The sequence below is a fragment of the Nothoprocta perdicaria genome, unplaced genomic scaffold, assembly GCF_003342845.1.
Source record: "Nothoprocta perdicaria isolate Ctin4 unplaced genomic scaffold, notPer1 scaffold_0, whole genome shotgun sequence".
Taxonomy (NCBI): domain Eukaryota; kingdom Metazoa; phylum Chordata; class Aves; order Tinamiformes; family Tinamidae; genus Nothoprocta; species Nothoprocta perdicaria.
Genome location: NW_020454092.1, coordinates 3,856,807 through 3,881,306, shown reverse-complemented (window position 1 = coordinate 3,881,306; position 24,500 = coordinate 3,856,807). Strand labels below are relative to the sequence as shown.

The 24,500-nt window shown below is 35.7% G+C and overlaps 1 protein-coding gene across 2 annotated transcripts in view; it reads right to left on the bottom strand.

The window, feature by feature from the left end:
* Positions 1–6,261: 6,261 nt before the first annotated feature.
* Positions 6,262–24,500, bottom strand: part of FAP (fibroblast activation protein alpha) — a 36,105-nt gene continuing 17,866 nt past the window's right edge. Inside the window, exons 12-26 of one of the 2 annotated variants that reach the window (XM_026039061.1) lie at positions 23,740–23,784; positions 23,169–23,273; positions 23,006–23,076; positions 22,340–22,393; positions 21,908–22,032; positions 20,876–20,923; positions 18,597–18,695; positions 17,822–17,891; positions 16,408–16,602; positions 13,755–13,809; positions 11,695–11,794; positions 8,824–8,888; positions 7,891–7,963; positions 7,554–7,627; positions 6,262–6,623 (exon numbers count right to left, since the gene is read on the bottom strand). In XM_026039061.1, coding sequence (XP_025894846.1) covers positions 6,525–6,623; positions 7,554–7,627; positions 7,891–7,963; positions 8,824–8,888; positions 11,695–11,794; positions 13,755–13,809; positions 16,408–16,602; positions 17,822–17,891; positions 18,597–18,695; positions 20,876–20,923; positions 21,908–22,032; positions 22,340–22,393; positions 23,006–23,076; positions 23,169–23,273; positions 23,740–23,784 — 1,278 coding nt within the window. In that variant the 3' untranslated portion in view covers positions 6,262–6,524. The remainder of the gene's footprint in view (positions 6,624–7,553; positions 7,628–7,890; positions 7,964–8,823; positions 8,889–11,694; positions 11,795–13,754; positions 13,810–16,407; positions 16,603–17,821; positions 17,892–18,596; positions 18,696–20,875; positions 20,924–21,907; positions 22,033–22,339; positions 22,394–23,005; positions 23,077–23,168; positions 23,274–23,739; positions 23,785–24,500) is intronic. The other variant, XM_026038299.1, reaches the window with a different exon arrangement.

Below are 24,500 nucleotides of genomic sequence, written 5' to 3'. Positions count from 1 at the left end.
CTTTATTTCTGTTCAGTAGAGGGAAGGATCTGGGATCACAGTGGATACCTCACTGAACATTAGTGATGGCCTCTGCTGCAGGGTGGACTGGCTGATGGTGTGATTTGTGGAGATATATGAAACAAACCATCTTATTCTCTGAGGTCAGTGGAAAATATTCAAGAAGGAATTTGGCCACAACTGGCCACAACCAGACTGGCATAGCCCACAGGACAAAACTGATGTGGTGTATGAACTGGTTTAATAATTCTAGTATTGCAGTGACCAAAAAAAAAAAAAAAAAAAAAAAAAAAANGAAACAAACCATCTTATTCTCTGAGGTCAGTGGAAAATATTCAAGAAGGAATTTGGCCACAACTGGCCACAACCAGACTGGCATAGCCCACAGGAGGAAGAGCACATGGTGGATCTACAGGGAAAAGAATTTTAGTATTGCAGTCACCAGAATAAAAAAAAAAAAAAAAAAAAAAAGAAATCAATGAACAGTTCCTAGAGCACTGCCCTAAATATCACTCTCTGGTACCACATTCTGTGCATAGGGAAATGGTAAGTCTCATTACACAGTCCAAATAATCAAATTTGATTTTTTTTTTTTTTTTTTGTTACTATAATCTTTCTTTGGTCTTGGATCCATGAACTGAGATTCATGGTCCATTTTTATCATTTCTAGCTAAAATGCAAGCGCTGCTTGCTACTCCTAAAGCTGCTGGTGAAACCTGAAGAGCAGGCTCTTCAGAGAGGGCTTCTGTGCCTCTCATCCCTGCTTCCCCTTTGGACCTTCCACCTTGCTCTGTCCTACTGGCAGGCTCCTTTTTAATTCCTCCTTCCTTTCCTTGTTTTTTCACTAGTACCTCCAGTATTATGTATATCCATATGTTTAGGGCTAACAACTGTGTAATATCTAAGCCATGATGCCAAAGGAGCTAAATAACCTTAAACCAATCTACTTACCTTCAGGAGATGCCATCTTCACTGCGATACTTTGTCTTATCTCAAAAGTAATTAATCTACTTTAGGTTTACACTTTACGAGCATTATACTTGTTGTGCAAGATCAATCTTTAATGGAAAATCAGTCCAGCAGGTAGGATTAGGAGGCAGAGTCTTTGCTGCTCCTGCGGGGAAAGCTCTGCTCCCAGCTCTGCAGTACCCCTGCAGGACAGCAGATGGGGATCAATGGGCCCTGCAGCCCTTTCGTGCACCAGGCTGGCACCTATAGCCCTGCTGAAATCATTACTGACAGTATCTCATTGCATATTGAATTAAAGATACCTAACTATTCTAAACAACCAATACCATATGTAAGACCATATAATCTCTTCTAGGAAACAGACAGTTCTTTTCTTTTTGTTTAGCTCTATTTATTTTCTTGTGTCAAATAAAGTTCCTTGTTTATGGTACGATGATTACAGGAAAAAGTACGAGACGCAGCAGCTCAGTGCACCTGGTTAGGCAGGTTGTTACACAGGCTATATCATCTAGAAGGTCATCTAGCATCTAGAAGGTGACCGTCTGATTATTTGTTTTTCAAGTGATACATAGACAATAAAAAGTACAGGAAAGAAGTTAACGGCCATCAAGATCCACGCACTTTTCAGTTGCCATAACTGAATATACAGTAGTATATGTTTTAACAGCACAGCAAACAAGAGCTCATCACTCCCAACAGAAAAAGAGAACAGTAATGGGTGCATGAAACATGCATGTGTACACATCTTGCATGCTGCTTTTTTCCTCTTTCATATTATAAAATACAATAGTTACAAGGTACCTGTTAGAAGTTATGGGCAGTCCCTTGCTCCTTTATATTACAGTTCACATATGAGACTGAGCTGCAGCTGGGTAAGACCAAGAGACAGAACCTGAAAGCCTGTCTTACCTGCCTTCAGGAGAGCTGCATCCTAATGCTTCCCATCTGTCATTTGGATGCATGAAAAAATAAGCATCTTGGATTTACCGAATCTCCAGCACTGTCATCTCAGTACGAGGCAATGGCTGCTATTAGGTACTGCATGCGGCACTCACTGGACCAGAAATCTGTGGGAAAAGTCCAGAAGATGTAAAATGAGAAGCAGAGTTCTTGCTGCTCCACACTGAACTTACTGCTCTGATAGTGACAGCTCCAGTTGGCATTTTTTTTGAGAAAAATAGGGTGATAACTCTTATATCTAGCTAACGTTTCCTGAATGTGATACTTTTTCAAGCTATTTCTCTTCGGACAAAATAATCTCAGGTAAATAAAAAATCTTAAATATTTTTGTAATAAATTAGAAAATTGCTGACTTTTAAAGTAAAAAAAAAAGGCTTAAAAAAACTTTCAACATTTCCCTGTGTGTTTCTTCATTACTACCACTACACATATAAAGAACACAGGAGATGGGCAGATGTATCTCGGGGTACGAGCACAGCTCTTACACTGCACTGAAGTGCTCCCCCTTGCCTGCCCAGCTGTAAGTTCCTAAGTTGGGCTTTGCAGCCCTTTTAACTTTCTTATTCTTCCTGCATGACAGCCAGTGAAGAGGCCTGCATTTCTCTTCTAGGAATTAGTTCAACACATATACGTTACACATATGTATTAACATATACATACATAAGACATGTTGCTCACATACATGTATGGATACATAAGCAGCACATCTAACTATGGATATATGTACATGTGCGACTCCACAACTACACATTGGAGAAGCAGGATAAGGTTATGGCAAGGGCCGGTTTGTAGCATGCAATTCCACACACCCTGCTGTGTGTGTCTATGGGCTGTAACTCAGAAAAACAGAGCTATTGCAGCCATGTAGCAGCCCACATTGTCTGCTGATAAAATTGGAATTGCTCCATTTGAAGTCAATGGAGCTGCATCAATTTGCGCAAGCAAAATAGCAGGCCAAGTATGTTCTAGTTACTTTACATTCTCAGAAGACAATGTTCATAATTGAAAGTAATACCAAATGTTCTTAGCAAATACTGTGAATTATTCAGATTAAATACAGAGCATTCTAATGACTGTATGAGATGTAATAAACAGCTGTGCCTTGTAATTGGAAATGACTGGCAAACTGGAAAATATTGAATAAAGTCTGACTTTGACTTGATGTCTGTGTAAAATGAATATAACATGAACCATGATCTGAAGCCTGGCTGGAGTTACACCTGCTTTTCTACTAATGATGTTTTCTCTTCAGATCTTTTCCTCTTTGCAGTTGTATCAAACCCAAGTGAAGCATGCGAAGGACTAGGACTGCAGGTTCTTTGACAAATAAAACTCACATATATTGAGGGAGATAGATGATGGAAATGGGGGTTGGTGAATAAGTGGTTTCAAGTGGAGCCAGTGGTTCTGCTGCTATTATTTGTATACACTTCAGCTCCTGGAACAAAGCAGATTTTGCTTTGCTGCTCTGGTTGTATTTTATAAAAGTCAAACATTATTAATTGTGAAAACAGACCTGTAAACAACAGTATCTGTGCCTGTTTCTCAAGGTCTTGTCTGTTTCTTTCAAATCAAACATCCGTGTCCCTACTTCAGAGGCTTATATACCTTTTTTTAAAGGACAGATACTTGAAGACAAAGTTTCATTGTTTGAAACGGTAATTTGGGGTATCCGAAGTGTGAGACACTCTATTGAAAGGAAAAAGAAATGGGGGAGTGCTTAGCATTTTCTTGAAATTGTGTTCTTTAAAGTGATCAAAGATGAGAAACAAAATCTTGTCATAAAAACCAACATGTCTTAATTGCAAAGTTGTGCTCCCGTGTTACACACCATACTCTCATGTCTGAAGCACAATTACAGGCTCTTAAATTAAGTTGAAAGACTGAACCCTCAAACGTATTTTTGTTAGACACAGCTTCAGCTTGATGCCTCGGGACAATTCCTTTCAACTTGAACTCTGTTGAAGCTCTGTTACTGAACTGTGCTTAAATACTGTCAACTAGATTAGAAAAAGAAGGAGCAAGAAAGAGTCCTGTTAAGTGTCTGTGGAAAATAATGCATCTGGAATGTGACTATACACCGTAATGTGGAATGGAAAGAGTTATGATAGTTAAGAAGTGCTCTGTATCTTTGTAAACGAATGACTCCATAGTTACTTGTTAGCACAAGCCAGAAATTTTGCTGTTCTTTATCATCAAAATACACTGTTGCTCAGTTCTAAAGCTTGCAGGTTAGACATTATTCCACAAACACTTAAAAGTCTCATTCTTTTGAAGACACTCCCATGCGTGTGCAAGAATGCCGTGTAAGGCAAATAAACAACATGAAAAACAAAACAAAACAAAACAAAACTGACAGCAATGTGATGCACTTTTTTCATAGTTCGTCTCTAAAACGGCTTCCTACAAGCCAAGGTTAATGGTAGTGAGTTTGGGAGATGTGCACTCTGATTGCCTCATGAAATAAATAGACCTAAGGGTGGATTAATGATGAAACAAAACTAATGCATCCTTTGGAAGAAAGGTACTTTCCATTATTTTATCTGACACATTTTCCTGAAATGTCCATTACCCAAAATACTTCCAGATGTTTCTGGCAACAGACCTATGAGCAGGGTGAGAACAATTCACTGCCTTACGTTATTACTCACAGAATCCGTGATGGGCCAACTTATCTGTCCAAATTTCTAGAGCTTATAGTATTTTCTAAAATATAAATTAAAAAATGCAGAAATTCTTTGTCTTTCCAAACAGAATTCAGAAAGAACCTACAGAGCACCTAATTTATTGACATTAAAGAGAGCTTGCTACTATACATTTTGAAAATTGCTCTAGATACCCATCAACACATTTAGGTGTCAGAAACCTTTAAAAATCTTGTGTTCTTACACTGGATTTTTTCATTCTTTTACCTCAATTCTGCAGCGGTTTCTGTGGTATTTTATCAGTATAACCAAACTGAGAATTAAATCTCTCATTTCAACTTAATTGTATTCCTTATTTGTAAAATCACCGCGTTACTGATAGCACTCTTGTTTGCAGCAAACGCACAGTGGACCATATAATCAGCATCTAATTAGCCTTACTTCATGTTATATTTGCTTATTTTAATGTTAACTTTCTTAGAGCTATCATTTTTTTCATTTAACTATTATAGCAGTTGAATTTTAATTACATTACCAACAAAAAACTCATTAACGTCAAATAATTGGCAGCATTTCCAAAAAAAACCTGAACTAATTGAATATTTTCTGAAGAGTTCCCATCAAAGTATAATTTAACCATTACAAACAGCTTGGCAACTACATTTACATAAAGATGTGTTTGAGAAATGTTCTCATGTTCAGAAAATCAGATTTGATTTTGCCATTAACAAAATGAAGGAAGCTGTTACATATCAAGTCACTTCCACATTTGAAAGCTTTTGGCTAAACCTTATGTTTCTATCAAGATGGTCAAACGAAATCTCTGGCTTTTCCATAAAGAAGGTAGCAACCATCTCTGGCTGTACTGACTGCAGGGAAGCAGCTTTCTCATGGGAAGGTAACTCCACAATCTTTTTCAGGTTATTTGGTACTTTCACTGGCTAATAGCAGAGAAGAGATATTGCTTTAGAGCCCAGTTCTAGTGCAGCAGGGTAGGGTATTTTCTAAGCACATGACCACAGAATGATCTCATCTACAGTGGATCTCTTGCCAATTACCGTGCTCATATTCTTACATTACGACAGCACTGACTTAATTACTAATCAAATAAATATATGTAATTGAGTAATCATTAGCCTATAGCTTTCTTAAAGGACTCCCTAAAATATTTTCACCAGAAACAAAGCAAAGAAACCTCACAATAATCCTTTGATTCTTTCCCCCTGATATGAATTACATTGAGATTCAATTTGACGTACTGAATACTGATTAAAAAGAGACTAATAACGGTTCACAAATTCCTTAACACAGACAGAAAGAATATGAAGATAAAATACCTGTCGTAAATGTCCTGCTTCTATATTTACACATAAACACAGTTTTGCAGTATTAGGGTTTCAAATAAGAGATGAACAAAATTTGAACACAGCATTCAGTCCTCCAGATAATTATCCAAACTTCAGCTTCAAATATTGTGTGTTCTTATCTGTACTTGGATTCTTTCCAAGAAATTGGAAATAAAAATACATTTTAAGAAACTGGTTGTTGTTAGCACACTAATTAGGCACTTGCACTACTTTCTTGCCCCTTGCCCATTTTACAGTTGCAGCTAACATAGCAGGGTGTACTCAGCTGGCAGATCTCCTTCTCGATGGCCGCCTATCCTTGCAATGCAGAACATAAGTTTAAGTAAGATGACAATAAAAGCACACAGTGTTTTACAGTCTTATTTTATTTTTTTTCTATCAAACCGGTGCTAAATGTGCCAAAAATGTATTAGCATAACATCTGCTAATATACAATATCAAAAAGGATGTAAACATCAAGTTTAAATCTTTATAGTTCCTATTATTAATTCACTTGAAAATTATACAGCCTGGGAACTGTTAGCACTGGATTCTCCCAGAAACAAATTGGACACCTTGCCTATGCCACCTTGAAGCCTACTTGTTATGACAAAGAAAAACATTGTTTGAGGAAGTGGGTCATATGTGTGTAGAGATGTTTGCTTGAAAGGCCTGGAATTCCATGGTTCTGGTCAGTATACCACTGAAAATGGAAAAAAAAAAAAAAAAAAGCCAATTTTATCTTTTAATTTCTGTAATTAAACAATCTCTGAGTTTATTAATTAACATGTAGAAGAAAGTACATCAATTCCCATTACAGTCCTATTCTGCTGAAGAAAGTTTATAAACCTTCTGCAATCTAGAAGCCCAACTGCCTCCGTACTGATGAGTCAGTTCTGTCAAGTCAGGCAAAAGAGCTCTGGGATGCCCTTGGGGATAAAATGTCCCTGACATCACTGCCCTGGCCTGGACAATAGGGGTCACAGACTAGGAACACTGGCTTCTCAGGAATAAGTCTGCTTAAATGTTGTGGAATTCTACTGAAAACATTCCATATTGGAAACAGGATAAGAAAAACAAAAAATCCTTCTGTTTCTCTGCTTGCCTACACTTTGTACCCCAACTGAGTTTTGAAAACATTTTTTTTTCTCATCCTCATCCAGGATGAGAAAGAACTCAGATACCTCCCGTGTTCCTGGTGTTCCACCTGCTCCCTGTGACAGGCCTATCCAGTTCAAGACAAAACCCATCAAAACCAGAGACAGTTTTGACTCTAAAAGCCATCTCTTCTACTATCCACATTCTCAGCAGCTTTCAGAAGAACAGATTCTCATTCTCCCCCTGGGATCAACTTAAAACTCTCTAAGCTATCCTTCACAAGACAGAAATCTTAGCCCATGAAACCCTATTACCATCTGAATCTGGACAGAAAAGAAAAAAAAAAGGGGGGGGGGAGCAGAACAAAACATTTGACAAAGAAATTCTGTACAAAGAGTAACAACTGCACTAGCAATTGCCACATTTTAAAGCCTGTTCAGTTAGACTGGGTTCTTAAAAACATTGCCAAATGTCAGATAAGCTTGTAAATAAAGTCCAAGCTACTGTTCAAAAAGGAAAATAGTCAGCTATTTACCATTGCCTGGAAATCCACTTGTGCATTTACCAGAGCTTTTGCGATTTGTGCTGAGTTCTGAAAATGTACGTTATCTGCAAAAGGAAAAAAGGGGATGGACTCATGAAACACATACATATCACACAGCATAAATTTATAGTGCATTAAGTTGTGTCCACCAATTATCAAGTGATACAGTTGACATTGCTAAGAATGAGTAAGCATGTTGTAATATGTCATATGGAAATGTACCAAAGATCTAAGTACTGACCCTAATCAAAGGCACAGAAAGATGCTTAATGTTTTTCAAACAAAGTGATTCTGGCTCTGTATTTGTACTGCCATTTGCAAACCTCACCATCTGCTGTTCCATGGATGAGAAGATACTCCACGTTTTGGAAATTCTTTGCTCTTGCCATCACAGTTGAATTCTGTCAAGAGGAAAAATGAACAGTTCAGCAGCTTCAATTTAAACCGCTCACTCATGGAGCTGAAAGGCTTTCATTACTTAGTGTAAAAATAATCAGTTGGACACGCATAAAACTATAGCAGTCACTTCATATCCGTCTGAGATCATAAGAGAACCCATATATATTTGGTGCCCTTTCTAACAACTAGTTCACGAAAAGCACAGTTCTCACCATGTGCCATTCCCCAAGCACTCTGATTCCTGCCCAGACAGCTCTAGCCCAGGCAGTTGGGCATCGAACATCTCTCCTGTTTGGGCTGGAGCAGGGAAGAGGTACTGAGAACATAATCCAAAACAGAGTCTTTCAGCTTGTTTACCCGTGCCTTCATTTAGGTCTCTCACTATTGTGAGCTGATGCATGTGCTGCTAGAGGAAGCTCTAGATTTCCTATTAATGGGAAATAAAGCAGCAGGGCAACCGTTTCCAGGTAGGGGAAGGCATGCTGGCTGTTTAGTATTCTTATTGTTGGACAGTTATGCCAACATGAATCAGCTCGCAAACCACAGCTAACAGTACTAACCAAAGCCTGATAAACATCAGCATTTTAACCTTTTCATATGAGTTCTTTGCAGGCTAATAGTTTGCATTGGCAGAATTGTCAGCCTTATCCAAATAAGATGAAAGGGATCCTTCAATTTAGTATATTTAGGACTGATAAATAGAAAAACCCAAGTAACCAAGGAGATAGGAATTTCAGAGCAGTAGCTTCAGCTGCTACAGGGCTGACACTATCAGAACTTGCAGGTCATTTTCTTTCTTCACAGTTTTGCTTGTCCATGGAAGCATGATTCAGGATTAAGACAAACACAGGAGAATTCTCACCTTGTAGTGCTCAAGATTATCGGACTCTACTGGAAGACCCATAAATCGCTCTGTGTAGATAGACGCTGCAATAGTGAAAAAAAAAAAAAAAAAAAGCTGTAGATAGACTATGCATAGATACTTCTGCATACTGTATATAGTTAGCAGCATATCTTCCCTGATACATAGCAAATAAAATGGTGTTTATTTTACCTGTATCTGTACTTGTTCTGCTTGATTTCCTCATAATATGCCAAACTTAAACATGCTTAAGAAAATCAACCACAAAGATTAATTAATAAAACTTCTGATGCTTTAACTGTTCTTTGCATAAATAGAAGTCTGATACTTATCTGCAGAATGAGCAGGGGATTTTGTGGATTAAGATAATTAAGCAATGCTGTTTTAGATTATTTAGCTGAACTCTAGAAATTAGTTGTATGACCCAGTAAAAGGTGCGTGACAGAAATACGATGTAGATTACGGTTGGCATATTAAAGAGAGAAGTAGAGCAAAATTCTAGTCTGAGATGTGTGTAAGTACATACAGTAACAATTATATATAAATATTTTGTCCTCTTCCTACTCAAGAACAGCATGCAGCAATAGTGAAATTCAGCAGTTATGAAAATATGAGAAGATTAATTTCTTTTTGACCTTTCCTAGAAAGAAAAACTGATGAGTATTGAGCAATCAAGCTGCAGCAATATGCAAATTATTTATGTATTACAGTAGGAGTTTTCTAACCAAGAAGAGCTGTCATATTTCCCTATCATAAAAGAGGCAATGATCAATGTAATCAATAAGGAATTGAGACTGTTTACCTACTGCCCAGTATGGTACAGTACACTGGAATAGTGTCAAAAAGTAGAAATGAATTTTTTTCCAAGGAAAAAAAATGACTTAAGTTCCAATGTTTTATTATATATTCTTTACAAATGTCACCACTGAGCACTAAGGACGTGTATTATGTCTCTCAGATCAGTCAATTATAGCTCCTGAAGGTAATTTACAATAAAATAAGTACAAGGATTCCAATTCCTACCGTTTATCAAAATACTTTATGGTTTAATGAAAACAGAAAATGTGCAATATCTGTTGTCAACACAGTGTCAAACAACCATATTGGGCTTAGGTTTTTCAATGAAATAGATTCAGAATGGCTGGCATTTCTACAATATTCTGAGCCAAATTCTTTGCTCTCTTGTACCAGTACAACTACAACAAGTCCACTGAGGTCAGCGGAATTGCATTAGAATGATGAAGTGGAAAATTCAGCTTGTCAATAACTGAGGATGAAAACGGAGATAAATTGAGAATTTTATTAAAATGGTCACACATTTAATGATTTTGACAATACATTGTCCCTGAATGCAATTTCCCTTGCCATCTTGTAACTGTTCACCTGATATATCCATTCACACAGAAAACAGAAGGCTAGTAGAAGGATTTCAGAGAGAAGATTATGGTCTAGATTCTATTCTGTGCATCTAAAAAAGGGGTAGACAGAGCTTTGAAGATCTATGGGCCAGGACATCCTATAACATACACTGCTTAGAGACATAAATCTGTAGCATCCTGTTATTTTGTCCTAACATAGTTCACCTTAATGTTAATATGATCTGTTTGCCAGAACTCATGACTTATGACTTCCTTTTGCTTCCTTCCTTTTTTAGGGGAGGTACCTCTGACTGTTTGGATTTTACAGTGTGTTTTTAGCATGATTTGATAAATTCATCCTAAAAATTCAGCTAAAGAAAAGATTGTGCTGGCGAGGGACTGACCTTTCACCCAAAAGAAACACTAAATTCTTGAAATTTTTGTAACTCTTCTTTTATTGAAAGACTTTTGAAAAAAAAGTTATATTTGCTTACATTTTGGAAACAATTTTGTGATCATGAGTGAAAATGTCTATAAAAGATCTTGATGCCAAGATTTATGTGAAAACACAAAGACTATGCTTCCTGTATCAAATGTTTTTCCTTTTGTTTGCAAAACACTGCAAATACAAGGAATGTCTGTGTTAGCAATAAGGGAAGGAATCTCTCCCATTTAACCAAATTTTCTTCTCATAACCAAGACTTCTTAGCAAACAACCATATGCTAAGTAAATGTGTTAGAAGTGCTACATTTTACTCATGAAAAACATACATGTCATGATTCTTTTTTACACTAATGTTCCTTTACACCATGCCAAGAACAAGTGTATATTAAGTATGAATCTGTGTTTGCTTTATTCACACACTGGGAGTATACTCCTAGTGTTGTTTTTTCAGAACAGTACGGAGTTTAAGTCACTGAACATATACAAAATATGTATCTCGTAGCACAAGACAAAAGATGTGAGGCTGAGAAAGTTCTGAAGGGATGTATTTAGGAAAAATATTTTTAAGTTGCCTGTCTGACCTCAGACACAATTGATTCCCTCTCTTTTTCATTGCTTTGCAGGAAATAATCTTGCAATCAGCAGAAATACTGATTCCTGACAGAGATCATCTTTTGTAACTGGAGTTGATGTGCACTATGATTCCATTACCGACAGAAAAAAATACATTCCTGAATTCGGTGGTAAAGTTCTAAGAAGAATTTTCAGGGATATCACTCCCAAATAAAGGGGTTTATGAAATGGGCTTTAAAGACTTACTGTCACAGATATGTATACAGAATTATCCTGGTACACCTTCTAAATGACAAATTTTTCTCCAGAATGCAAGCTGCAGTTGTTGCTTTTCAGTAAGTAAGGCATTAAACTTAATGTCTGAAGAGATTTATGTTCAGGTAACGGAAACATCTTTAAGTTTCGTATTGCCTAGCTCTTACAATGATTTAATTTATAGAGTCATGATATGCTATATCCTTCTTTCCAAGTCCAATTCATAACAAGTTTCCATACCGTAATATTCCCAGCTGGAGACAGGAGCCACAGCAATTCCACATTTAAATACTCCACTGCCAGATCCAAGAGCCAGAGAAGCTACGTATCCACCATAAGACTATGATGAAAACAGAGACAGCTTAAGATTTTTAATGAAGTATCATTCTTCTTTTTCTGAATTAAACTCTCATAAATTACTTCCAAAGCAAACACTTCGTTCTGAATGTAGAGACAGCAAAGCAACCAAAGATTTTGTTTAGTCTTTTGGCTTCAGATTTTTTTTTTTTTTTTTTTTGTGAAAAAGAAGTAGACAGTTTTATTGAATCATGTCATTTCTTGTTGCTATTTCTAGGATTGTTTGTCCTGTTATTGCTTGTCGTTTATCCCAAGATTCTGCTCTATTACCACTTAGAATCATAGAAAATTTTAAATTGGCAGGGTCTTCCAAGGTAATCTATTGCAAACTCTCTCTCAAAATGAAGTTAACTTCAAATTTAAATGAGGCAAACCTCAACATTTCAGAATTTCAGAATCCAAATTCAAAAAAAACACCCAGAATTTCTCTTATGGCAATCTCTTATGGCAGTATGTCTACTGCCTATCAGCTAGGCATGAGTGTGCTACTTCTAGGTATTCCCTCCTGGAACAACATGCCCAGGTCTTCCCAGTGACCAGGATGTTGAATCAACCCCATCCTTAGGACTAACAGGCTCAACGCCTTGAGAACTTCAGATTGGAGCAATTCCTCCTTACCACCTGCTGCAGTTCCCTTTTGTTTTCTGTCCTAGCCTCAAACTGGGACCTAGCAAGGAGTAATGAGTTCATAGCTGGAAATTAGGCAAAAGAGTGAGTAAGCTTGGATATAACCACAGACTGGTGTAACTGTGTGGAGCTAGCAGCCTAGAAAGAAATAAACTGTAAATAAAAAGCACTTGGTTTGGCTGCCCATAGGGTGTGGAACAGGGGTTGGAACACACTTTCATAAGGCCTTGGGAATATAATGGGTTCCTCTTTATTCTGGAATGGAGGGAGGGATAAAAACTTGGGAGTCCTAGAAAATTCTGAAGATTACCAAACTCATCAAAGGGAAATAAAGAGAAATTTTATTGCCCTTCTCTCAAAGAGAAGGGCAAAAATCAGCCCTTCTATCTTAAATATCATTCCATCTTGAAATGGCAGTGAGGGGTATGTATATGGAAACAATTAATATCTCACCCAATTTTTCAGCTCATTTGGTGGACACTTAGCAAAAATCATTGCACAAGGCTGAAAAAGTAAAGGATTAATATGAGGTAGTGTGCTGGCATTCAAAGCCTGAATTGCTTTAGGGATCATTTAAGAGTTTTTGCCATCCAGGAGAGTTTGGTAAACCTGGTGTGTTTGGTGAACACATCAAGTTGTGTGGGCAGCACAAATCAGGGATACCTGCAAAAATACAGGCTATAAATTGGGAGATCGCTTCCAATTCTTTTCAATTCTATACAATACTTTAGACTTGTGAAATCTCTTAAATGGTTCGTGAAACACAGTTTTTAAATAAAATATGATGTGATTAAAAAAATAAAAGATTTTCATGTGTCCTAGCACAGTTAATGTCACTTTAAAATTACCCACTTGTAAGTGCCTGTGTCACTTCATTCACCATATGGCATCCCATTTTATCCTGATGTTAATAGCAGTGTCTGACCAAATTAATTTAAATATTAATTGGTAAAAAAACCCATAGAAAGATTTTAGCAATCCTGCTCATGTGCTAAGATCAGCCATGCCCGCACTTACAGTTAAACTGAATCTTGTGTTTCATGGAAAGTCTCTTAAAAAGAAATTGGGCCAAGGAAAACAAACAAACAGGAAAGTAAACAGTGACAGACCGGAAGAATTCTCTTGGCAAAGGCAGAAATTCATGAGAATGAAAGAGAAGGTCTTTCTGAAGGTTCCAACAGCAACTATCCCTTTGGCAATAACACAAACACTTGCAGAAAAAGCTTTAGAAAGCTGAGGATAGAACACAGAAGAATTTTAAAAACTGTATTGCAGGATCATTTAAAAATAAACACACAAAAAATTAATCCACTTACCCAACCCCATATTGCGATTCTTTTCTCGTCAATAAAACCCATTTCTATAAATTTCCTGTGGAAAAGAAAATCACAGTGATAAGTGCATGAAATATAAAGATAAGATGTTACTACTATAACCAATTAGCAAAATGTTATTTTTCTTTTGCTTTTTTTTCTAAACATATCAATTTGAACAAGTTGACAACCAGAATAGCATGTCTGATTTCTCCAAAGCATGGATTAATAAACTAACACATTTTTTTCAGAGCAAAAGGAAGAATCCTTCTTGAAAGAATGCAAAAAGTTTTAATGTATACTTTCAAAATAACTAATTGTTTTTTCCCAGTGAAAGCAGATTCTTTCTAATTGGCTTCTTGGCAAACAGTTCTTTTGTCATATATAATATTCAACTAGATATTTAGAGTCCACACTATCTTACCAAATTAAATATTACACATAAGTTTTATACATGTGCATATATCTGCCTATACATATGTGCAGACAAAATGGAAAAAAAGAAGAGTTTTAGAAGTGCTCTCCTGTGAATAAGCAAATTTCATTTTCCATAGTTCCATCTGCACAGGCCCTCTCCATAGGTTCATTTTCATCCTTTTAACACCAGGAGTGCTGGATTATCAGATGTGTGACCTCAACCTGCAAGATGCTCAGCACACTCATCATACAGTGAGTTGATACTCTGCATCACTAGAGGCACAGAATCAACCTCTGGGACTTGAAGCTCTGAGCATTCCAGAGAACCTTTTTCTTTATGTGCCTGAAAAGTGTAGTGCATATACTGCTCCTATAAGAAAAAATAGAGAGAAGATCTTCAAATGCTCCCAGATGGTGAGGTCACATGGATGAAAGGTATATCTCACTTATACACTCAATATTCAAACAGGTCAAAGAGGTTTTTAAAAACAAGGTTTCACACGTTAATCCTTCATCATGATGTGATGGCTGTATTTCCAGAGCTGCAATAGCAATGGAACAGAAGAGGGGATAGTGCAAAAGATACAATATCATTTCAAGAGTGACAAGTACAGGAAACAGGTTCAGATACATCCCAACATGTACATCAGCAACTGCAGGCTTTTACTAGGGCAAGTAAAAATGACTGGAAACACTCAAAATATGTGATGCTGTCTGGGTGGGACAAAGTTAGAAAAGCCAAAGAATGTTTCAGCTTTCTTATATTGCTGCCTTAGTTAGCAGGGTTCTTCCTAAAGTTAAAGCCCTTCCAAGAACTCACCACTTGAGTATAAGATCATCCCCAAAATTCATGCATCATAAAACTCTGTGTCAGGTCAGGAGGATGGAATATAATACATCTTACAGAATAAAATTTTAGTCTAGGTGCTGACAGAAAATTGGAAAGTGAGAAGACTGAGGTCATTTCTTCACAGCCTGCCTCAGCAGATTCTGCAACTGCAAAATCACTTTAGGCTCTCCCTGTCTCTGACATTCTATGTCTGAGTGACAATTCAGAGCAATAACAAGCCATTTATTTGTCTTGTGATATTTTAAAATATGCTGTTGCTGCTAAGTATTTCAAGAAAGAAAATCAAATGGATTACTTTTAGCTGTACAACATGCCGAGGTTTTAATATCTTTCATTTATCAATGAAAAGTTGAACAGTGTGCTTTATTATTGAGGAAGAAATGGAAAAATCATATAGCAAAAGGAGGAATAAAGACACCATCCTACCACACTTGTAGACACAGGCAGTGCTCTTAGACATGCAGAGAAAGCTGTGAAAACCTAGGTTGCTGGGTTGTTTCAGCCCTGCTACTCAGAGCCAAACCTACTACAGGTGGGGAAAGAAGGTATTTACTAATCCTGCTTATTAATTGCACCAAGAAATCTATCCATGCCCTGAAATGCCACATTGAAGAACAAAACCCAGGTTAGTTCCAAAACCTACAGTTCCTGCCTTGCACCCATGTCTGTGGGGTTCAAGGTAATACTTTATCTTTACACACTTTAACAGTACTACTGCAACTATAAGCTTAACAAACAGTTCTTGTTCACAAAAATCTCAACTTTTATTCCTTCCCCAAACCTCTCCTTAGGCACTTGTTTTCCCTTGGAACACCTCATGTGTTTTGGTGCAGAGCAGTATCTGTTATAGAGTAACTATGTCTGTCTGTTTTTATTTACCTTATAATGGCATGGAAGTCAAGTGTTTGACTAACTGCCCTCTTGAAGGTGAGTGTTGGGATTTAGCTGTTACAAACTTCATATTTTATCTTTGTGCAGGTTCATCATTATGGATAACTAAAGTCACTCAAGTAGGTTTCCGCTTCACGGTAAACTTCAGAACAACAGGTAAAACATTGACTTGTCTCTCAGCAGTGACACTCTTACTTCCTCAGACCTAGGAATGGAGCCACTGATGCTCTTCTTATAAAATGGAAATGATGAGGTCTAAAGGTGGCCTAAATCACTTAGCCATACACGGACACCACAAAAAAACCACACCAACATCAAGTCACTTTGACTGTCACCAGTACTATTCTTATTTCTACTTTAATTCTTGTCTTACTTTCTAGATACCTCAGATTTCTAGAAGATAAGTGTGGAAGTATACACAATATTTCTTTTTCAGACTGCTTTTTGCATGCATATGCATGTAAATATGACAATTATATGGGGAAATACTCTACTTACTTCACTGCTGAGATTTGGTCCTCAACTTCATAGACTCCTAGTCTTCGATATACTGCATGCAAAATCTTGTCACCTTGATAAGCTGTCCCTCTGCCATCTACTAGAGCAACAATAATTCCTTCTTTGCTTGCAAGATAGGTTATCCAACTAATACTAAACGTGTCCTTTACATTCTGACTGCAGGGTCCTCCATATCTGATGGAAAAAAAACCCACCACATTTTCAGCTCATATATGATGCAGATATTTAAGGACTATCTTCTGGGAATAGACTAGGGCTATAGGCACATCTGATACTTTCTCCACAAATACTTTGCTGTATGGATATGATTCAGAGACCACAGAAACAGTTTAACTGTCGTTTTCATGCATTTGTAAGATTTTGATATTTAAGATAATATCAATATCTTAACCCTTTCTGCCTTAGGGTTAAGGCAAACCATTAGTTTTCACTCAAAATAAGGGATTCTGCATCAAGTAATCATCCTCACAGGAAACCTGGGAAGAGACATGCCTCAAAGTCACAGATTTTTGTTTTCTTTATTTTCTGGACAGAAAAAATAAGTATTACTACCTTTTTTTTTTTTTTTTTTTTTTTTTTTTTTTTTTTTTTTTTTTTTTTTTTTTGAGTTTAGGGCTGCTCTGTGTTCAGCCTCCACGTACCTACACCTTGTGGCCTTCACAAGCCCGGCTTTCTTTCAGTAGGGAATAATAGAAGCTCTTGTAGCTATGGGCAGACCACATGCCATAAGGCTGGGTTATATAGATAGGCCCCCCTCATGGGAATGGCCTAGTGCAAATTTGACCTCAAGGATATAACTGATGTCATACTCTCCTCCAAATGACAGTCAAACATACTTAGCATTCTTGGACCACTGGGTCATAAAGAACAATAAAAGTTTTTCACAGCCACTCGGCTCTTTCTGCCTCTCATTTATTTATCCCACTGCAATGCATTACATTCATCTTTCTCGCAGGATACTGTCAAACACACTTTGTAAGGCAAATCTGATAAAAAAAGAACTAGTATGGAGGTTTCCTTTTTTTTTTCTTTAGAAAGAGGGAAGCTTTTATATTTTCCATATATAAAAAAAAAAAAAAGCTGAAATCAACCATTTCAGACTGCACTGTAGTAAACAGAAGCAGCAGTAGAACTCCAGGTTCCAAACAATAGCTTACATTTTTTTAATCCTTTTTATTTCTCTGAGGAACTGATCCTTGTCATGCTAGGATTAAAATCCTTGTTGATTTCCATTCATTTAGTTTCTATTCCAGAAATGTTTTTAAAAAATAAACAAAACAGAACTAACTGTTTTCATTTGATAAAATGCTGCAAATGTGCCAGGTTTCCTTAAATAAAAATATCATGGTTTCTGACAAAATAGCACTGTCGAAAGAAAGGAAGTCTTACTTACACCTGGATAAGCAGGGGATACTTCCTAGATTTATCAAACTGCGGAGGTAGAAGCATTTTGTACCACAGAGCTAAAAAAGATATTTTAAAATTACATTATTAAAATGATTCCTTCAAGCATGATCCATAATTTGGTATAATACATAGCCTGGTATAACAGGATATGAAAATGATTCAGCGCAAACTTCAGTTTGAGCACAAAACACAAATCACAGAAAGAATTTTGCATATATAACTTGCAGAACAGTTAAAGTAACCTATTTTTTGTAATTAAACTATGTATTAAAATCTTATTTCCAGGTACTGGAAATAGTACTTTTCCAGGTGTACATAAAAATGGTATTAGGAACACAAATGTTAAGTTCATGATAAATGAATTCTGGAAACATTCCATGGATTTATTGTTACATTATGAATATTGTTTGCAAAATAATTAATGAGAAGAATAGTGTATACAAGTCAGTGTAATGTGCAAAAAGACTGTCCATTTCTTTTTTCATATTCACCACACTGTAATACTTTTATATGATATTTATATGATATTTAAAATGGCATTTGCAAATTGCATTTGTGAAGCAGAGATATACTTTAACTAGTATTTTACTGACGAATACATAGATAAACTATTCATTGTCTAACGAGCAGAACTTTGGTTCTGACTCCTTGTCTGCCAAGATAAAAGTTTGCTCTACATAGACTCTAGTGACTGTAACAAAATGAAGGGAAAACATTAAAATGATATGCAAATAAGAAGTATAGAAGTGTGTAATTCTTACTCATGCCATCCACTTCAAGTTTATTAATTTCTTCTTTCGGCAGTTTGATCTCTTGCAATGCAGACTGCAATTCTGAATTGTCTTCCAATATTCTGAGTTCTAAATAAAAGAAAAGCCCATTTTAACAATTAATTTAACGTTAATTCCTTTATTAATTGGAATTTCTTTATTTTGTGTTATTAGAACAGGAAATAAATCTGTGAAACTTTAGAAGTAATAAAGCCAGCCCAAAAACTTTTACGTGGACTTGCTGAGACAGTAAAAAAAAAAAAAAAAAAGAGGTAAGGAGATTCCTTAAATTCTTTAGGATGTATGTTTTGCAAAGCTAGTCATTTACCATGTTGCCTAAGAGTGTCAGAGTTTTGAATGTTGTTGGGAAGCTTCTTTCCAGCGTAGAGAGTTTATGCCAGTTTTGTAACAAGGGGAGATCAGAGAATGTACAATTCATCACATAATGCAAAACATAGTTGGGCAGTTCCTCTCTTGCCTCCCATGACATCAATTTACCCCCTGAGAACCCCAGGCAGGGTGGTTAGGCCCACAGATGTTCAAGAATGTGCTGCTTCCGAGTGAACACAGAAAACTGAGCTTCCTAAGGGCATGTGGAATGCATGGCTTAACCAATGTGCAATACATTCCCACACACATACTGGAAGGACTATGTAATTGTGCTTACTGCATACTTTAGTCTGACTTATGCTGCCAAGATACTGTATGCTTCCTTATAGCTAACATTTTTAACTCTTTCCACTATGGTAACATCTTGTTAATTTATATTTCTTTTTCTCTCATGAGCTTTATTTGTTCATTTTTAAAGAAAGTATTTTAAGTTTTCTTGCAAGTTCCTGAGACACAACTTATTGTTATATAATTTTAAAATTAGTATTTAAAATTACTTAAAGTTTAGTAAACTTCCAACAAAGAGTGCAGAAATATACATTATGAAATGACTACATATTACTTGGTTATTTACATGTTTTTCCAAAGAAGAATACTGTACATAATGGCAATCAGTTTAACTTCACTTTTAAAAGAAAGAAGTTTTTTTTTGGACGCTAGGAGATTTTTCTTCATCAGTTTACTTTTTTTTTTTTTTTTAAATGGAAACCACTTCCTGTTTTTGGAAATGCTGCAAAAATATTCAAACTAGTTCTCTCAGCATGTCTTGAACTGGATTTTTTCAGGAAATGTCAAAAATAAAACACAGGAATTTGTTCTTTCCAAGTTCCTTGAAAAATTTGCAGATTGAAGTAAAAATTTATGACAGATCATCCTTGCTTTGGACAGTCACCTAGACTCAGCTGAACATCTTTCTTTCCTTCTCAAATCCCCAGAAATTTGTCTATTACCATAAACAGTGGGAGCCTCCAAATGAGCGCATGTCAATTAAACTGCATGCCACCTACTAAAATTAATGGGTGATGAAAAATCTGCCTACTGCAAGGAAATGGATCCATGTCTTTCACAGTTTACAGTCCAGTCCAAGTCCAATACATTCAGCAAAAAGTATGGATGTATTTTTATTCTTGTAAATAACACTATCGCAAAATGAGAAAATATGAACCAGTATTAAAACTATTCTCTCCTACAGAGAGGTTAAAAACGCCTTTTTATAATCAGACACTTGGACAATGGATTAAACACAAAAAGATCCATGCATTAGCTATATTTAAAGCCTCCGCAAAAGAAATACCAGAAGAATACAGTGCTTTTATAGCACTTGGTACAATGGAAGTCCAGTCTGCGCACTGGGAACCTAGTACAATTGCAATAGAGATGCTCAACAAACTTATCCACACGCAAATATTTTTGAGTGGTTAATTACTATGAGGTACCGAATTCCATTGCAGTCAAATAATCTTAGGTTAAGTCTAATTAGTACTATATTGTAGGTCTAACTGCAAATTGCAAATAGTTACATGGGGTGGGTTGGTTCATGGATTGAGGATGAGGAGGGGATGTTGTCAACGGTCATTGCACCTACAGTTTTTAAACAAGAAAAATTTCAGGATACTACAAAATTGTACTCAATAATCAAAATAGTACTCAATACTACTCAATAATCAAAATACAGCTTCTCCATGCATTCATTGATATTTGGATTTTACTAATTAATAAAGCTAGAAAAAAGCTTGATACTTTATTTATTTTTTTTTTTTTTGATATACAAGCAGGAATAAAAGGCTTCATGAATGTAAATAAACATTTCATTAATGGGTTTGCATAGGGGAAATTAATAAGAAAAACAATTGTCCATAAATGAGAGACATTTGCAGTACCTCTATCACCATAGTTCTCAAAAAGAGTAGATATAGGAATCCCGGGACCTGTCATAAGAATAAAAAGAAGACTGTTTAAAATTTGATGCCTGACTTTGGTGATAAAGTGTATATCATATGAACTTTGGTGACTGAGTATTACTAAAGGGTCCATAGTTGAATGTAGTGTTATACAAACCTGAATCTTCTCTTCTGCATAACCAACAGATCCCTGCCACACAAAATACATCAGGAACTGTGTGCACACAGACTTGTATACATACAGGTATTGCTTAGCAAACATAAGAGAAGTAACTTTAAATCTATCAACAAACTCTTCTTCACTGCAGATGAAATGACATCTGGTTAATATCTGAAATGTGATTACATAAGGTGAATGCAGAATTAACAATGTGAAACAAGTCTTCTGAGAACATGTCACATCGTATTTGTGAAAGTGAGTGGCTTTCATATGGCAATGACCTTACTGACTACTCTTTGCACGAAAGATTGAAAAGCGTTATTATTCTGTTACATTTGCTCCTCTGCTTAGCAGAAGTTCTTAGAATCTGTTCAGCTGATCATTCAATGCACAAGCAGAACAGTGAACTTTACCTGAAGTATGCAAATGGAAAATGGGGATTTTTTTATTCCATTTTTAACTTACGACGTTATTGTTCTTTGATTACAATAATGGATGAAACTTTGGATCACTGAAAATATCTAGCTTATATCAATAGAACTAAGACTTCAACTCCTACTTTAGTGTTAGAAGTTTTCAGTGATCACCTCTTGCTGAACTAAGTTTTTCTTAGTTCCATTATTAAAAATTTTCTTGGGTAATATCTGTCCAAAATTTGGGGGCTGGTACACATTTTCAGAAACCTTCTTCCAAGTTCCTGGACATGGTGATGTTTCTTTCTTGGAATCCCTCCTGGACATTGTAAATTTTCATGAATCATCTAGCCATCATTTGGGATAATCAGTATCATTACACCTCGTACACATCTGGAAGAATAACTCATTATATGTTTGCTCCCATGCCATACGTACCGTAACAGATCAGGGCATAATACTTTGAACGTTCACTGAACCTTGCTGTGTAATATTGGCATCGCTCCTTCCTTAGATTGCAAGTAATGCATTGTTTCCTGATAGGTCTTTGTCCAATACTGATCCTAGGATGAAAATAAAATAATATTTATTTTGCTATAATTTCTGATTGGTCTGCCTCAAATTCTACAACATGGGCAGCTTAACCTCAAAATGGTTTCCTTTAAATGTTTTCCTTTTTCTTTGTTTTCCCCCCCAAAAGTATACTTAGATGGTATTCCTCTTTAATTCTCAGATATTATTTGATGTCATGGTTTAGTTAAACTGTGAAATTAACATTTTAAAGTTCTTTAAATGAAATTCTTTTATTGATAAATGCACACCCATCTTCTATCAAACTAGTAGCATTAAAACAATATTGATAACACTTACTTGTAAATATTCCTTCTTCCTGGATAGCCTTCAAATTCATTGCTTGAATAAAAACTGTAAATTCATTTACATGTTAATAAATAATCCATAAAATGATGACCTGTGAACCAGCATCAAAATGAAAAGCTTTCTTGGAAGATAACTTTTTGCATTTTTTGAGAATTCTGCTTGTGATTGAAGTGCAAGTTAAGCTCATTAACATTTCATCTCAATATATCATAGCTTGAATTCTGACTAGATGACAAATAAACGATATATAAATAGGCGTTCTCTCTTAATTCTCATGAACTAGTCACTCAAATTACCTAAATTATATCTCTACATAATAACCTGAATGAGAGACCATGGCGAAAATCCAGGAAAATAAAATTGAATTGCTAATTTCATGAGAGTTAACCACATGCTTAAACTTAATTACATTCTAGATGAGAATGTCTAAAGGGAGGGGGAGATCTATAAAGCTCTTCTCTTCCATAAAAAAAAAAACAACTCTGTAAACCTGTGCACTGTATTTGCATACAAATGCTGTGTATGTGTTGAGTAACTTAACAAATTCTAGCTAGTTATAATTTGATGAGTTGACAAATGGCTGATAAGTGTGCAAATGATTAAGTGATGCTCTTACTGACAACACTGGTAACACGTTCTCTTCTGTACAATGCTTACATTGCATCATTTGTTACTCTGAAAATATAGATTGCCTCCCATTCTCCACTTGTAATTTGGATCGCATTCTCCTGTGAAGCAAAATAGATAAATTACTGAATATAGCAGAATTATTTCAGGAATTTACCATAGATTCACACGCAACATTCTATGTTTGACTTACCACAGAGCCATTGATGTAATGAATATGCTTATAGCCGTTTTTGTCACTAAAAATTTTGTAGTACGAACTGCTGTCGGACGTGAAATATGGTGTTGAAACAAAGAACTGAAACAAAGAAAAATGGTAGATGAAGCAGAAAGAGCATTCAAGAGGTTTTGCATAGTACACATTCAAAGTAACTAAAATCTTTTTCAGCAGCTACATGGGACAAACAATTACCTTTTCTCTGCAATGTACAATCTCCCTCTTAGTGCACATTACGATTTCTAATCTGCCATGTCAGATTTTTTAAAATGATAATACATATATTCATACAAATATGAGGTGATTAATACAAGTAAAATTCTGTGGAACTCAGATTTCGACTGATTCACTGAATCAGTCCTATTCTGTCCCAATATGATTTAAGAACAATTTTTGCCTCATCTCATTACTAGCAATACAGTAGGTTTAAGCCACTAGCATTTTCTGATTTTCAGAAAATTTCAGTGTATTTTAAAACACTGGCATGAACGGAAGGAACTGTGTAGATATTCCTTAATCCAAAACAGAGTGCAACAAGAAAACTTACTCCGCCTGCCCATCCCGTTGAACTCTCTTCTATGTGCTGTTGATTCTGAAAAACAAAATGAAACATACACTCTTTAAGAAGTTTAAGAATGAATTTATAGCATTTAAAAACCTTCAAATAATTTATTCACTATCACTTCACTATTCACTTCAAGGAACCTTGAAGTTGCCTGAGGCAAAAATATTATAGAAATACTACTATGCTAATTAAAACATTGCAAATTTTAACAGTTAAATGAAATAAAAACATGAAATAAAAAAAATATTTCATTGAAAACAAGAATGAACAACTGCTTAAAACCATTCATTTTTCAAAAAAAATCCTCAAATTCTTTTCTGGAATAATAATAGTATTGAAAATTTGATTTTGATTCTCACTTGATTCAGTTGACACATTACCTTTGACTTCTAGGAGTTATGTGGATTTATAACTGAGGATAATGTAACTATTAGGTACAGTTTTTAAAGCTGAAGCTCAAGATAGAATCCATATACTTTGACATATAAGCTTTAAAACTCATGCATTAATGTAAAAAACATTTTTATATAGACAAGTGCAATGCTGAATAATTTGTCTTTTATCCTTTTATTCTGTCAACAGAGAATTTTGTTAATTGAGAAAAAATATTGCTCATCTTCTGAAAACAAGTTAGGCATTTTAAATCAAGTTCTGCCTTCATTTTTCTTAATATCATTGTAGATCCAAGATACTTTAGGTTTTTTTTTTTTTTTTTTTTTTTTTTTTTTTTTTTTTTTTGATCA